The sequence below is a fragment of the Panthera leo genome, chromosome D3 (genome assembly GCF_018350215.1).
Source record: "Panthera leo isolate Ple1 chromosome D3, P.leo_Ple1_pat1.1, whole genome shotgun sequence".
Taxonomy (NCBI): Eukaryota; Metazoa; Chordata; class Mammalia; order Carnivora; family Felidae; genus Panthera; species Panthera leo.
Window position 1 is genome coordinate 54,988,388 of NC_056690.1, and position 15,495 is coordinate 55,003,882.

Consider the following 15,495-nt stretch of genomic DNA (forward strand, 5'->3'; position numbering starts at 1 on the left):
CTAAAGAATGGGAGAAGATATTTGCAAATGACATTTATGAAAAAGGGTTAGCAACCAAAATATATAAAGATCTAATGAAACTCAACACCCAAAAAAGCAAATAATCCAGTCAAAATATGGACAGAAGACATGAATAGACATTTCTCCAAAGAAGACACAGATGGCTAACAAATACATGAAAAAACAGACTCATCATCAGGGAAATGCAAATAAAAACTACAATGAGATATCATCTCACACCTGTCAGAACGGCTGAAATCAAAAACACAAGAAACAATGGGTGTTGGTGGGAACGTGGAGAAAAACAAACACTGGTGCACTGTTGGTGGGAATGTAGCCACTGTGGAAAACAGTATACAGTCCAGCAACTGCACTATGGGGAAAATACCCAAAGAATACATAAACAGTGAATTTTGAGGGATACATACACCCCTATGTTTATAGCAGCATTAGTCACAATGTCAAGATATGGAAACAGTCCAAGTGCCCATGGATTGATGAATGGATAAAGAAGATGTGACATATATAGGAATACTATTCAGCCACAAAAAATAATGAAATCTTGCATTTGCAATGACATGGATGTGGAGCTAAAAAGTATAATGTTAAGAGAAAGAAGTCAGACAAAGACAAATACCATATAATTTCCCTCATTTGTGGAATTTAAGGAACAAAACAAATACGCAAAGGGAAAAAGTGAGAGAGAGAGAGAGAGAGACAGAAGAAAAACCAAGAAACAGACTCTTAATTATAAAGAACAAACCGGTTACCAGAGAAGATAGGGGGATGGGAAATTGGGTTAAATAGGTGATGGAGATTAAGGAGTACACTTGTCCTGATGATGAGCACCAGTTGATATATGGAATTATCAAGTCACCATATTGTATACCTGAAACTAATATAAAATTGTAAATAAAATGAAAATAATGTTATGCTTAAAAATAATAAAAATAAATCAAACAATATTTAGCACTTTAAAAAAAATAAATAAATGTTGGGAAAACTAGATATTCACATGCAAAGGAATTAAACTAGATCCCTATCTTACACCATTCTCAAAAATTAACTTGGAATGGATTAAACACTTAAATGTAACATCTGAAGCCACTAACCTACTAAAAGAAAACATAGGGAAAAAATGCCATGACATATGGATTATTTCAATACGACACTAATAATCAAAAACAAAACCAACTAAAACTAAAATCAATTAAGATGGATTGCATCAAGCTAAAAAGCTTCTGAATAGCAAAAGAAACAATCAACATAATGAAAAGGCAACCTACAGAATGACAGAAAATATTTGCAAAACATCTCTCTGGCAAATCATTAATATCCAAAATATATAAGGAACTCACACAACTCAATAGCACAAAAACAAATAATCCAATTTTAAAATGGCAAAGGGCCTGAGTAGATATTTTTCCAAAGAAGACATACAAATGGACAAGGACATGACAAGGTATTCAACATCACTAATCATCAGGGAAATACAAATCAAAACCACCATGAGATATCACCTCATACCTGTTGCAATGGTTATTTTCAAAAAGACAAAAGGTATCAAATGTAAAGATGAGGGAAATCCTCATGCGCTGCTGGTGTAAATATAAATTTTTATAGCTATTTCAGAAAACAATCCCAAGGTTCCTCAAGAAATGAAAAACAAAACTTCCATGTGATGCAGCAATTCCATTTCTGGGTATATATCTAAGGGAAATGAAATTACTATCTCAAATTTCAGCACCCTCATGTTCACTGCAGCATTATCAACTTGTGCTCATGTACAGATATATGTACAAACACACACACACCACACACACACACACACATATAAACACAATGGGATTTTGTTCCACCATAAAAAAGAAAATCCTGTCATCTGAAACTTCATGAATGGACCTAAAGGACATTATGCTGAGTGAAATAAGACAGAGAAAGAAAGAAAAAATCATATGATCTCACTTATATTTAGTACCTAAAAAGCCAAATTCCTAGAAGCAGAGCATAGAACGGTGGTGTTTGCCAGGGGCTGGAAAGTGGGGAGAATGAGATGTTGAGTCAAAGGGAACAAACTTCCAGTTATAAGAAGAATAAGTTTTGGGGATAAAATATACAGCATGGTGATTTTAGATAACTAAGTTGCAATGAGAGATTCTAAATGTTCTTGCCATAACAATAACAAAGGATGTGTTCAATTATCTTACTGCAGTAATAAGCACCTCACAATATATACCTGTATCAAATAATTACATGGTACATGATACACTTATACAATGTTATATGCCAATTCTATCTCACTACAGCTGGAAATAAAACTAATAAAAGCAAACAGCAAACAGATACATATATGATGGTATAGAAACTACTTTAAGGTACACTATTCAGTGAAGAATAGTAAGACTAAAATTTGTAGGTAAGTTTTGTCATCACTTGTTTTCTAAAGAGATGTACAGGTTGATAGGTATTTGTCAATTCATATAAAATGTACATGTCAAGAAACAATTAGACTGGTTAACTTTGGAAAGAGGGAATGTAGAGACAAAGGAGAAATTTTGTATTTTATTTTACAAACTCTCAAATGTTTAAAAATTCTCAAAGGTAAGAGGATATTATTTGACAGTTTCTTATAAAGTTAAAATTGTCTACTCTATAATGCAGCAACACCAGTTCTAAACTTTAACCCATGATAAATGAAAGTGTAGGTCCACAAAAAGATTATCCAAGATTATTTGTGGTGATAGTTTTACTCCTAAGAGCAGAAATTGGAAACAACCTAAGTGTCCATCACTAGAAAATTACATTTCAAAAAATACAGTGTAGTCATGCAGCCATATAATGCTAAGTAGGAAAAAAAAAGGATGAACTAATACACAAAATAACATCAGTGAAACTCAAAAGTACATTGAACAAAAATAATCAAAGACAACAAAATGGGTATTTTATATTTCCATTATTATGAGATTCAAACAAAAAAAACAAAGCTAAACTATTGTGATATCAAAATAGTGGTTGCCTATGGTTGCTGAGAAACTTTCTTTTTTTTTTTTTTACCCAGAAAAGGTCAGTGGTTCTACATTTGTCATGTATACATTTATCAAAATACATTAAATTATAAATTGAAGCTTGAGCATTTCACTATATGTAAATTATGAAATAGAAAATACAATGTTTACTCTAGTGGCATTAAAATATTTTGATAGAGGGGGACGCCTGGGTGGCTCAGTCGGTTGAACGTCCGACTTAGGCTCAGGTCATGATCTCGCAGTCTGCGGGTTCGAGCGTTGGACTCTGTGCTGACAGCTCAGAGCCTGGAGCCTGCTTGGGATTCTGTGTCTCCCTCTCTCTCTGCCCCTCCCCCACTCATGCTCGCTCTCTCTCTCTCTCTCTCTCTCTCTCTGTCAAAAATAAATATTTAAAAAAAATTTTTTTAATATTTTGATAGAGGAACACCTGGGTGGCTCAGTCGGTTAAGTGTCCGACTTTGGTTCAGGTCATGATCTCACAGTTCGTGAGTTCAAGCCCCATGTCAGGCTCTGTGCTGACAGCTCAGAGCCTGGAGCCTGCGTCAGATTCTGTGTCTCCCTCTCTCTCTGCCCCTCCCCTGCTCACACTCTGTCTCTCTCTGTCTCAAAAATAAATAAACATTAAAAAAAATTAAAAACAAATATTTTGATAGATTGGGGTGCCCAGGTGACTGACTTTAAGCATCTGACTTCAGCTCTCAGGTCATGATCTCAAAGTTCATGGGTTCGAGCCCCATGCCGAGTTCTGTGCTGACAGTTCAGAGCCTGGAGCCTGGAGCCTGCTTTGGATTCTGTGTCTCCCTCTCTGCCCCTTCCCCACTCACTCTCTGCTGTGTGTGTGTGTCCCTCTTTCTCAAAAATAAATAAACATTTAAAAAACTTAAAAAAATATTTTGATATATTTTACAGATATAAATATAAGATTTAAATACTTGTAGAATATCTTATGCTAATATTTAATAACCATTACAAAGATATTTATATCCTAAAACCCCATTACAGAATAAAATGAGACAAAAAAGTAAATTCATAATAAAAATATGCAAAACAAAAGAAATGAAGGTTGTAAAAGTAAAAATATGATAGAAGATACTGCCAGTCAAATAACTATAATATATATGAATGATATAAATTTATCCAAAAAGAGTAACCAAATAAAAATTATACAGAAGAACTGTAAATAAAATATATACTTTTTTGTTTTTTTACTGAGAAAGTTTTTGTGATAAAATTATAAAGGAATATTTCTGCACAGTACCACATATGATGACTTTAAGACAAAATTACTAGAGATAAAGGACACTTCATAATGGGAAGAGGGTCAATCCTTTAAGAAGCTGTAATAATTATAAACATATACAATCTTAAAAGAGCTTCAAGTTGAAGTAAAAGCTGACATAACTGAAGGGAAAAAAAAGACAATTCAACAACATTAGTGGAAGTGTTTAACTGCCCAATGTAAATAATGGATGGGGGTGCCTGGGTGGCTCAGTCTGTTGAGTGACTGACTCATGGGATTGAACCCCATGTCAGCCTCACTCTGAGAATGCAGGCTGCTTAGGATTCTCTCTCTTTCTCTCTCTCTGTCTCTCTCTGTCTCTCTCCCCCACTGCTCCTCTCCCCTGCTCATGCTATCTCTCTCTAAAAAAAAAATAATAATAAATAAATAAACAATAAATAATGAATAAATAATGGATGAAACATCTAGAAAGAATAAAGACAAGTAAACAGTAGTTTTGAAAACACCATAAACCACTTAGACCTAAGAAACAACTAATAGAATATTCCATCAAGAGTAGAAAACACATTTTTCTCAAGTACACACTGAACGTTCTCCATATTAGACCACATATTATGCCCTAAATAGGATTCAATACACTTAAATAAGTGTTGAAATCACATAAAGTATCTTCTTTGACTACAATGCTAAAAACAGAAATCGGTAACCAAAGGAAATTTGGGAAATTTTCAAATATGTGAACTTTAAACACAATCCTAAATAAATAATGGATCAAGAAAGGAATCACAAGGGAAACCAGAAAATACTTTGAGATGAATAAAAAAAAAAAGACAACACAACTAAACATATATGAAGTTTAGTGATATCAATGATCAGAGGGAAGTAGGTAGTTGTGTACGCCTACATGAAGAAAATTAGAACTTGAATCAATAGCCTTATATCTTATCTAGGAAGACGCAACTAAATCCAAGGAGAAGGGAAAAAAATTAGGAGATAAATCCCCACAAAATATGAGCAAACTAAATACAATAGTATATAAAAAGGATTATATACCACATCCAAGAGAGATTTGTCCCAGAAATGTTTCAATATATGAAAATCAATGAATGTAATATACCATATTAACAGAATAAAGGGAAGAAACCACACAAGCATTTCAATAGATGCAGAAAAAATATTTGACAAAATTTAATCCCATTTATGGTAAAAACACAGAAACAAAATAGGAATAGAGAGAAACTTCTTCAACAGAATAAAGAATGTTTGTGAAAAATTCCCTAGGGTCAGAAAAAAGACAAGCATATCCACACTTTGCCATTTCCACTCAATATTGTTCCAGAGATTCTAGCCATAGCAGTTGGGGCAGGGAGGGAGGAAAGAAAAGAAAGGAAGAAAGAAAGAAAGAAAGAAAGAAAGAAAGAAAGAAAGAAAGAAAGAAAGAAAAAGAAAGGAAGAAAGAAAGGAAGGAAGAAAGAGAAAGAAAGGAAGGAAGGAAGAGAAAGAAAGGAAGAAAGAACAAGCATCAAAAAGAATAAAATATTAAAATATTTGGGAATAAAACTAACAGAAATGCAAGACTTCTTCAACTAAAATCTACAAAACATTGTTGAAAAAAACAATTAACACCTAAGTAAATACAAAGATATCCTGTATTAGTATTCTGGAAGACATGATCTGATTAAGATGCCAAAACCCTTAAAATTGATCCACAGATTCAATGCAATTCTTATCAAATTCCAATGGCCTTTTTTTTCCCCCAGAAAATATCCAACTGATCCTAAGAATTCAGATGGAAATGCAAGGGACTCAGATTACCCAAAATAATTTCTAAAAAGAATAGTGTTGGAGAAATCACACTTCTAGTTTTAAAAATTACTACAAAGCTATAATACACAGTGTGGTACTGGCATAAGAATGGACAGGTAGATCAGTGGAGTAGAACTGAAATTCCTGAAATAAACCCATATTTATGGTCTGTTGATTTTTACAAAGGTGCCAAGACTATTCTATGAAAAAAAAAGTCTTTTTTTTTCAACAGATGGTACTAGGGCAACTGGAGATACAAACATAAAAGAATAAATTTTGACTCCAAATCATATATATACATACACACACACACACACATATTTATATATATATATATATATACATGTGTATATATATAAATTAACTCAAAAATCATCAGACTTAAATGCAAAAGCTAATACTATAAAACTCTTGGAAGAAAACAGAGGTGTAAATATTTGTGACCTTGGATTAGGCAATAGTTTCTTTGATGTGACATCAAAGGAACAAGCAATTTTAAACATTATTTAAATATTACATCAATCAGATTCATACAGTAATGTTTTTTTTTTTTTTTTTTTTTTTTTTTTTTGGTTCAAAAGACATTGTCAAGAATATGCAAATACAACCCCTGCCATGGGCGAAAACATTTGCAAATCATATATCTGATAAAGATCCAGTTTCTGAAATATATAAAGAATTCTTACAACTCAAAGATAAAAAGACAACCCAATTGAAGAACGGCAAAAGATTTAAACAGACATTACTCCAAAGATAAACAAATGGCCAGTAAGCACATTTAAAGATCATCTCATGACCAGTCATCAGAGAAATGCAAATCAAAACCACAATGAGGGTACCTGGGTGGCTCAGTCCCTTAAGTCTCTAATTTAGGCTCAGGTCATGATCTCAGGGTTTCTGGATTTGAGTCCAGCTCTGTGCTGACAGCTAGGAGCCTGGAGCCTGCTTCGGATTCTGTGTCTCCCTACTCTCTCTGTCCCTCCCCTACTCTGTCCCTCCCCTCCCGTCTGTTAAAAATGAATTAACCATAAAAAAAAAAAGTAAAAAAACTCACGAGATGTCAATTCACACCTGCTAAAGATGGCTATAATAGCTAAAAAGCAAACAAACAAAAACCCAAAAAGGAAAAGCAGAATCTAACAAGCCCTGACAAGGGTATGAAAAAACTGGAATCCTCATATACTGTTATTTGGAATGCAAAATTTGCAGCTGCTATGGAAAAAAAATTTTTTTTCAATTACTCAGAAAGTTAAACATCAAGTTACCAAATGACCCAGCAATTCCAGACTTAAATGTATACCCAGCAGAAATAAAAACATACGTCCCCATAAAAACTTGCATTCAAATATTCATAAGAACATTATTCCTAATAGCCCCAAAGTGGAAACAATACAAATACCCATCTACTGATGAAAACGATACGTGGAATATTCATACAATTATTAACAGTATCCAGCCATAAAACGGACCCATGACAAAATTCTAGTTTAAAAGAAGGCAGATACACGAAGCCAACTATTTTACAAATTCATATGGAATGTCCAGAAGGTTGTCCCATCCGGCCTCCCCAACCCCTACCGGCCAAATAAGGTCTGGGCTGTGAGGGCACTTCTGTCACCTTTGAAATCTTGAAATACTGAAGAAAAAGGGCGTCAGGGCTTATGCTGAGCGACGGCACCGAGTGAGCCCCACAAGGCCGTCAGGCGGCGCCTCACCGTTCGGGAACAGTCTATAGGTACCCGGAGGGGAACGCGAACGCTGGGGGCTGCAGTAGATCAAAGACGGAGCGCGGGTGCTGCTGCGAGGTCCGCCCACAATTTGTCCAGGAAACTGTCCAGGGCTGGGACGCCTCGGTGCAGGCCTTTGCACTTGCGCGTCTCCGCCACGACCTGGCTGGGGCGGCTGCTGTGGTCCAAGGGCTCCGAGGGCAGGATCTGCCAGTGGCCAAACAAGCAGTGGGGGAAGGCCTGGTCGCCCTGCGGGACCTCAGGTCGGCGCTGAGGCCAAAGGACTCCTTGAGGAGCCGTAGGCCTTCAGCATAAACAGGGATTTGCCGGCCACCTGGGACTCGACGCGGCCCTCCTTCCTACGGAGGACATTGTAGATGGCGCCAACCACTTCTTCCGGCCCCTGGAGCTCCCTCCACAGGGTGGGCGGGCTCCCTGAGCTGGGGCTGGTACTGAGCAGTCCGTGGTTAAAGGCGGTGCCACGTGGTGGGGGTGGGGGTGGGGGCGGGGGGTCTGAATGGCTTCCCTGCGTGACGTCGCGTCGCAGACGTCAAGGCTCAGGCCTCGCAGTCTCCTGGCCCGGCGGCCTGGCTGGAAACCGGCCACCAAGCTGTCCTTGATTTTGTTGAGGTACCGTACAGTCCGGGTGTTGTCGTTGAAGGTATTGAGTCCGGGGCCAGCAGGCTCAAAGTGATAGGAGAAGATAGGATTCAGTAGGCAGAGAGGGAACGATTAGAACCTGAGGTCCCTGGGTGTGGAAAAACATATTTTAGAACAATACTGAAGAGTGTCGGACCAGGCAAACCCCCTCAGGCGTAAGATTCCTCTTAAGAATGTGACAGATGCCACCTCCTCCCCTTCTGGTTTCCCTCGGGAATTTGACAAAAAAAAACCTAACTAGAAATAAGTAGTAGACCACAAAGGGTATGGCCCACAATGACATGGCCATGGGCCACCCCTCACACAATGGAACTGAGCCAATCAGGAAGGGACCACCCAGCACCTAGAGAGCTAGGGAGCCTAGGGTAGGACCCGGGAGGGAGCGAGGGGGAGGGCAAGGGAAGGCTGCCCAGAACCTTACAAAACAAGGACCCTTGCTTGTAGTCCCGGGCATTCACTTTCAAATGTACCCCTTTGTAAAGAGAGCAAGCTTCACACTATTCTTCGCCTCTGGTCTTATACTCGAGTAAACTTTTGCGTGCTTCTTCTTCTGTGTCCACCTCTTCACCCTTCGAAGCTGGGAGAAAACGAACCCCGGGTATTGAGGTAAAAAATCCTGCAACGAGAGCACCGGATCTTTTGGGTCTAGGCCAGGTCCCACAGGTACTCTTCGGCCAGACAGCGGCCTGCCGCTTCAGTTCCCGGCAGGCCCACATCTAGCGATGGCCGGTGTCCTCTGCCAGGTGGTCTGCGAGGGGCTGCACCTTCATGGACTGCATTTTGTGCTTGTTTGGGGATTTGGACAGGCAGAGCCCTTTCGACTCCCCGTCGGATTTCTTGAGAGGGATGCAGGTGTGGTCCTCTTCCAGGTTCTTCAGGCAGGTCTCCAGGTGCAGCTCATTGGCCCCTGCGATGATGGGCACCCAGGATGCACTGCTTAATGATGCACTGCTCCACGGGGTCTGACTTGGCCAGCTGCTTCAGCCCCTTTACCAGCTTGGGTAGGTCGGCATGGTTCTTGGCCTCCACTGCAAAGGTGATGACAGTCCTTACGCTGAACTTCATCACATGCATGTTGTGGGTGTGCTCCCAGATGCTGATGGTACCCGTCTTTGCCAGGAATTAGTTCACACCAGACCCCTGATATTCCCACCAAGGCACGTAGGTTTATGGTTGCCAGGGCTGGGCTGAGGAGGAATGGGGAGTGGCTGCTAATGATATAGGGCTTCTTTGGGAGGTTATGAAAGTATTATAGAATTAAGTAATGATGATGGTTATACAACCTTGTGATTATACTAAAAACACTGAACTGTACACTTTGAAGAGGTGAATTTTCTGGTTCGTGAATACAAAAAAATTTTTAAAGTTAAACAATATTACCCAGAACAGCGCTTAGTAAACTGCATGCTGAGTAAATCTCTGCTTCAAATGAATTGGATTTCATAATCAAATCCTTTTTATCATATCTATGATATCTCAAGAGAAATATGTAACTTTAAATAGTTATATTAGAAAAGAAAAAGGGTCTAAAAACTACCGATCTAAGTATCCAAATTAAGAATATGTGGAAAAACAAAGTAGAAGGAAAATAAGGGGTAATAATTAATAAAATAGAAAATAGACCACCGCCAATGAAAAAAAAAAACCTAGAGATAATTTAAAAGATCAGAAATTACCACTTTGAAAAGTTTAGCACAAATGGACACATCTGGCAAAAATGATCAAGACAAACCAGAAGAAAGAGAAGAAACAAATGCAATATTATGAATATAAATGAGAACTGCATGTAGAAAGATATAAAAGTAAAAAAATATTAGCTATGTGGTCTCAGTATACTTAAAATTTAACCAAATGAACAAAATTTTAAAAGAAACATAACTTGCCAATAGTGAATTAAGAATAAACAGAAAGTCTAAATAATCCTATTGCCAATAAATAATTTATATCAATAGTGTCTCTCTGAAAATTAACACATAAGTTTAGCTAAACATTCAAGAAAAATTAATTAAAATATTTTGTTTTTCAGAGAACAGAAAATGAAGAAACATTCCCCCAATTCAATTGTGAAGTTATAAATACCTTGCTAACAAAATTAGATTAAAATAAGGTAAGTAAAAAATTCCATCATGTTTAATGATGAAACATTAAAAGTCTCATTTTAAAAATCAGGAACAAGAAGATAAATGTGCATATTTTTATTGCTTCATTTAACAGGGTTCTAAAGGATCTAGTCTAAGCAATAGGGGAGGGAAAGTGGTAAAATTATAATGGGAGGAAAGTAAAAACCAAACCTCATTTTCAGATGATCAAACTGATACTAGTGAATTAATAAAATAAAGTAATATAAGATGAAATGTATTAAGACTATAAATGTATTGTATTAGCATGTTGACATATAATAATATAAAGCTAAATGTGATTTGAGAGAGGTGAGAGGACTCAGGGTTCTATTTCTTAATGTGGGTTATGATTGCAGATATTCTATCAGTATTCTTCATACTTTAATATATATTTTTACATGTATGAAATATTTACCATTTCAACAGATAAGACACTAATCTGTTAAAAAATAGTACAGCCTCTGCCTGTTACATTGAAAAAATACATTATGAAATATAAACAGAAAAACTAATGCAGTATCAGTATCATAATTCAAATATATGATACTGCTGTGAAATTCAGTTTTATATTTAGTGAAAATATTACCTAACAGGCAAAATATTACAGGTAGTAAGTTTGTAGAAAGGTATTGTTAAATGTAATAGAAATTATTCCAGAGCTAACCATTTGTAAGCATGAGTCACCTGAAAATACTGTTGATCAGCATGTTTTAAGATATGGCTGTGACTCTATAGACCAATTTGGAAGAGCTTAATAATGTATTTTATTATTTATATCAGCTAAGAGAAAAGAATAATCATCCAATTCTGTATGTATATTTATAATACAATAAGAATTTTTATATGGCCACAATAGTTTCATGATGATTGATGCAACATAAGGAAAGGATTTGTTTTTGATGTTAAGAAAAGTACCATGTTGAATATCATCTGGTAGAAGTTAATAAATAAGACCTCACACTGTGTTCTTGTGATGTTAATGACAGAGTTAATGACAAACATTTTCAAAGGTTGGTACATAATTAGGTTCAGTACATCATCCAGCAAAGATTGCTTTGGGCTTAAAAGTTTGAAATCTGCCAAGACATAGTAATAAACACTGCAAGTCTGATAAATTTCCATAGTTTGAACATGGACATCTCAATGCTTTGCTTGATGAGCTGAATGTTCTCTGTAGTGGTTGGTAGGTTTACACAGAGGATGGGAAGCTTGATGATGGTATGATGCCAAAGAGATAGAAATTAATTTTAACTGATAATCAATATTTATGCCAACATTTCAAATATTGGTTCTAATGTGATTTAAATACAAATATTGTAAACTTACCCAAAGCAAATACCAAGCAAATACCAAAAGACAATTTATTAACCATATTATTTTCCAAAGAGTTAGCCAGCCAGACATATTCCATTCCATATGCACATACAAAACTAATCTATATCATAAAACACTCATATTCCATTAAATAATGTGGAATGTGATTATATTCATGTATATCTCTCCATCACATAGACTAAATACAAGTGGTCTGCCTTTTTAAATATGATTAACTTTCTCCTGATGTACCACACAAAGGAGTTTTTGCTTGCAAACTGGTCAGTTTCTACTGCAATACAAAACAAATAGACCTTGTGAGGTCATTCAAAGGGAAACCATCAGCTTAGCCCTCAAAAGTGTTGGAACAAACTACTAGTTTTTAATTAACATTGTAATCAATCCAAAAAGTTTGAAAAGTTCTTTTCAAGTATTTAAACAAAAGATATGTGCAAGTATGATTTGAGTATCTTCTTTCCAAATCTTGTCCTTGGGAAAGTTGTTTTAAGTGAATAACCTGGTTCATATTGCTAATCTGAAATTGAAATCAGTTTCCAGAAATCAAAAATTTTTGCTTAAATTTCACTATATAAACTCTATGACAATGAAATTGCATGTTTTTTTTTTTCAATTAATATTGGTAGCGTGAATAAAGAGCTAAAAACCAAGGTTATTGAAATATTGTGAAAGTGAATATAGTAACAAGTACTAAAATCCTACCCAAGATTGGTAATCCTCCATGAAATCTATTGTGCAATATTCTCAACCATGTTTGGAATTACTATATGATTGCTTTCTTTTGTAATCCCTAATAAGATTGTGGCAGCTGGATTGCAATAGTAGTCCCAATAAGTTTTCCTCCTAGTGTTTTCACCTTCCTCCTTTCCACTGTAACTTTGGAGCATCCATCATCAAAAGAATGATTTTAACCGCTTGTCCCTTGAGTCTGGGCTGGTCCTATGACTTGCTTTGGCCAATAAAATACATCAAATGATAATTGCCAGTTCTGAGCCTTGGCCTGAAAAGGCTTTACGAGCTTCTGTTTCTCCTCTCAAGCCTTGAGATCAAAGCTGCTGGATGAATATGAGAGACAACATAGTACAGCCAAGGCTATAGGCCTATGAAAGATCAAACCCCAAATAAATAACATCAATGCTTAGTTGACCTATGGCTTAGTGCGGATGTATGAATGAGCCATCCTGAGCCCACCTGAAATTAATAGAACCACTCAGCACACTTATGCATAAGTAAACTAAAATGAATATTTATGATGTTGTATGCACCTGCATTTTTTGGTTGGTTTTTATGTAGCATTAGTGCAACAATGGATAACTTGACTGTCAATGGACTACAAAGTATTCAAGGCAAAATTCTATACCAAGGATTGGCAAACTTATTCTGTAGAGGACCAGATAGTAAAAATTTTAGGTTTTGTAGGCCACATGCATTCTCTGTTGCATATTCCTCTTTGTTCTTTTTTCTTTTCTTTTCTTTTTAACAACACTTTACAAATGTAAAACCATTTTTAGCATTTGGGCTGTAGAAAAGGGCTACTGTCCAGATTTGGCCCATCAGCTGTAATGTGCTGACCTCTGTCCTATATGATGCAAAGACATATTACTAACACAATGCAGAATAAAAGATGTTGGGGCTCAGAATGCAAAGTAATATAATAAAAGCTAATACAATTTTAAAAATAGAAGTACCAAGTATTTTTCATTTTTAATTTTGTGTTTGTCTTCAATGGGTGCTGGTAAAATTTTAATAACCAGCTGTTATTAACCAGCCAATTTCAAGCAATCAGAGGAGTAGCGCTGAGATATATGCAATTGGCTCACATGAGCCAGTAAGAGCTGGCTCTGTTGTACTACCTATATGTTTTATTGACTACACTTTTGTTCAATAGTAAATATAAAAGAAATTGATTATAATCCAGATAGTGGGTTTTCCTTAAACTGATTTACTCCTTTCATTCACCTCACCTTCCTGATCCCAGTAAGTTTTGATTGTGTGACCCTTTGTCCTGGAGAAGACTACTATCTTTGCAGCTGCCTTCTATGATTGACTTAATTGCATTTACCTATGACCTAGTTTCAAAGAAAATCATTTAATGATAAACTTACTTTTCTTGGCTTGATCACCTCCAATGAAAGAACAGGAAATTGTCTTGTTTTCAGGCATGGTTATTTACAGTATTTTGAAACCTAATTAGAAAGAAAAATCTTTACATATCATGAATCAAAAGTAGCATATATTTAATTTCACTAAAAGTTGTCAATTTAAGAACTAATGTCAGAAATAGGTTTCTAATACTTGATATAGATATATAAAAATCAATAATAAATTATGTTAAAAATGTAAGGAAATGCAACAATATGCTCTTCTTCCTTTGAGAACTATTATGATCCTATTTGGGAACACCAAAGATAAAAATCCTCATTAAAAAGGGATCTTTGATCCTCTGCTTTGCAGATAGCTTTGAAACAGACAACGGCCTGCCGACTAGATTTTTTTTAGCATTTTCACTGTAACTGTGGACTCAGCCCTGTGGAGATTCTGGAACCTATGATGCTTCATTTCCTATGATTAAGTTAAACTTTACTATCATCTCTACTTTCCATCCATTCCTTTTTTAAACATTTTGTTATGGATAAAATCAAATACATACAAAGGTAAAGAGAAAGTTTAATGGATCTGTATGTGTCCTTCAACCAATTTCAACTAGTAGCCCATATGAATTCTATATACCTACCTACCAACCTGTCTAACCTACCTACCCTTGGTCATATTTAAGCAAATCTCAAGTATAGTATTGCATTTGTAAATATTTCAAGAATTTTTTAAATATAGCAATAATACCAATAATATAAATAAGACAGCTAACAATATGGTCTTAATATCGCTAAACATATAGTCAGTATTTACATTTCTTTCATTGTATTATTTTTTCTCCTGTTTTTAAAGCTTTTGGAGTAATAACACAAGCATAACATTAAACTGAAATGTCTTTTAATTCTCTTCATAAGTTCTCCTTTTAATTCTCTTTATGATGTTTCTTTCCTCTATAATTTATCAATATGGAAATCAAATATTTTGTCCTATAGAGTTTTCATATTACTGACAACATCCCTGTTCTATACTAAGTTACTCAACTGTAATTCCTATAAGTCAGTATTAGAAATTTAAATTACTGAATGAAAAGACAGTAATTCTGTAACATAGAACTAATCACTACCTCTTTTAATTTGTAGACCTAAAACATCATTGAGTTTAGAGATTAGAAATCAACTAGTTCAATTTTTTTTTTTTTTTTAACTAATAAGGAAATTGGCAAATTGGTACTAAAATTGGTAAATTCATTCAATGTAAAAAGACAGCTTAGGAAAGAGTGCTCTGAAAGAAAACCCTGAATTCCAAGTCTTGTGCCCCTTTGAATAAGCCAATCTACTGCATCAAGACCAACTTATTACTGGAAAGGAAGCTATAGAAAATTACATAATTAAATTTTACTTTATATCAAGATTACTTTTTTAATTCAATGAAGATTGTAGTTAAAATATAGAATCCTATTTTCTCTTCTACACAAAAGTACTGGAAAAATA

At 35.6% G+C, this 15,495-nt stretch overlaps 1 protein-coding gene across 10 annotated transcripts in view; it reads right to left on the minus strand.

Moving 5' to 3' along the window:
• Nucleotides 1-15,495, minus strand: part of CCDC178 (coiled-coil domain containing 178) — a 468,894-nt gene that overhangs the window by 426,453 nt on the left and 26,946 nt on the right. For all 10 annotated transcript variants that reach the window (XM_042910989.1, XM_042910988.1, XM_042910990.1 and 7 more), the window contains exon 2: nucleotides 14,017-14,097. In XM_042910989.1, the coding sequence (XP_042766923.1) occupies nucleotides 14,017-14,074 (58 nt within the window). In that variant the 5' untranslated portion in view covers nucleotides 14,075-14,097. The remainder of the gene's footprint in view (nucleotides 1-14,016; nucleotides 14,098-15,495) is intronic.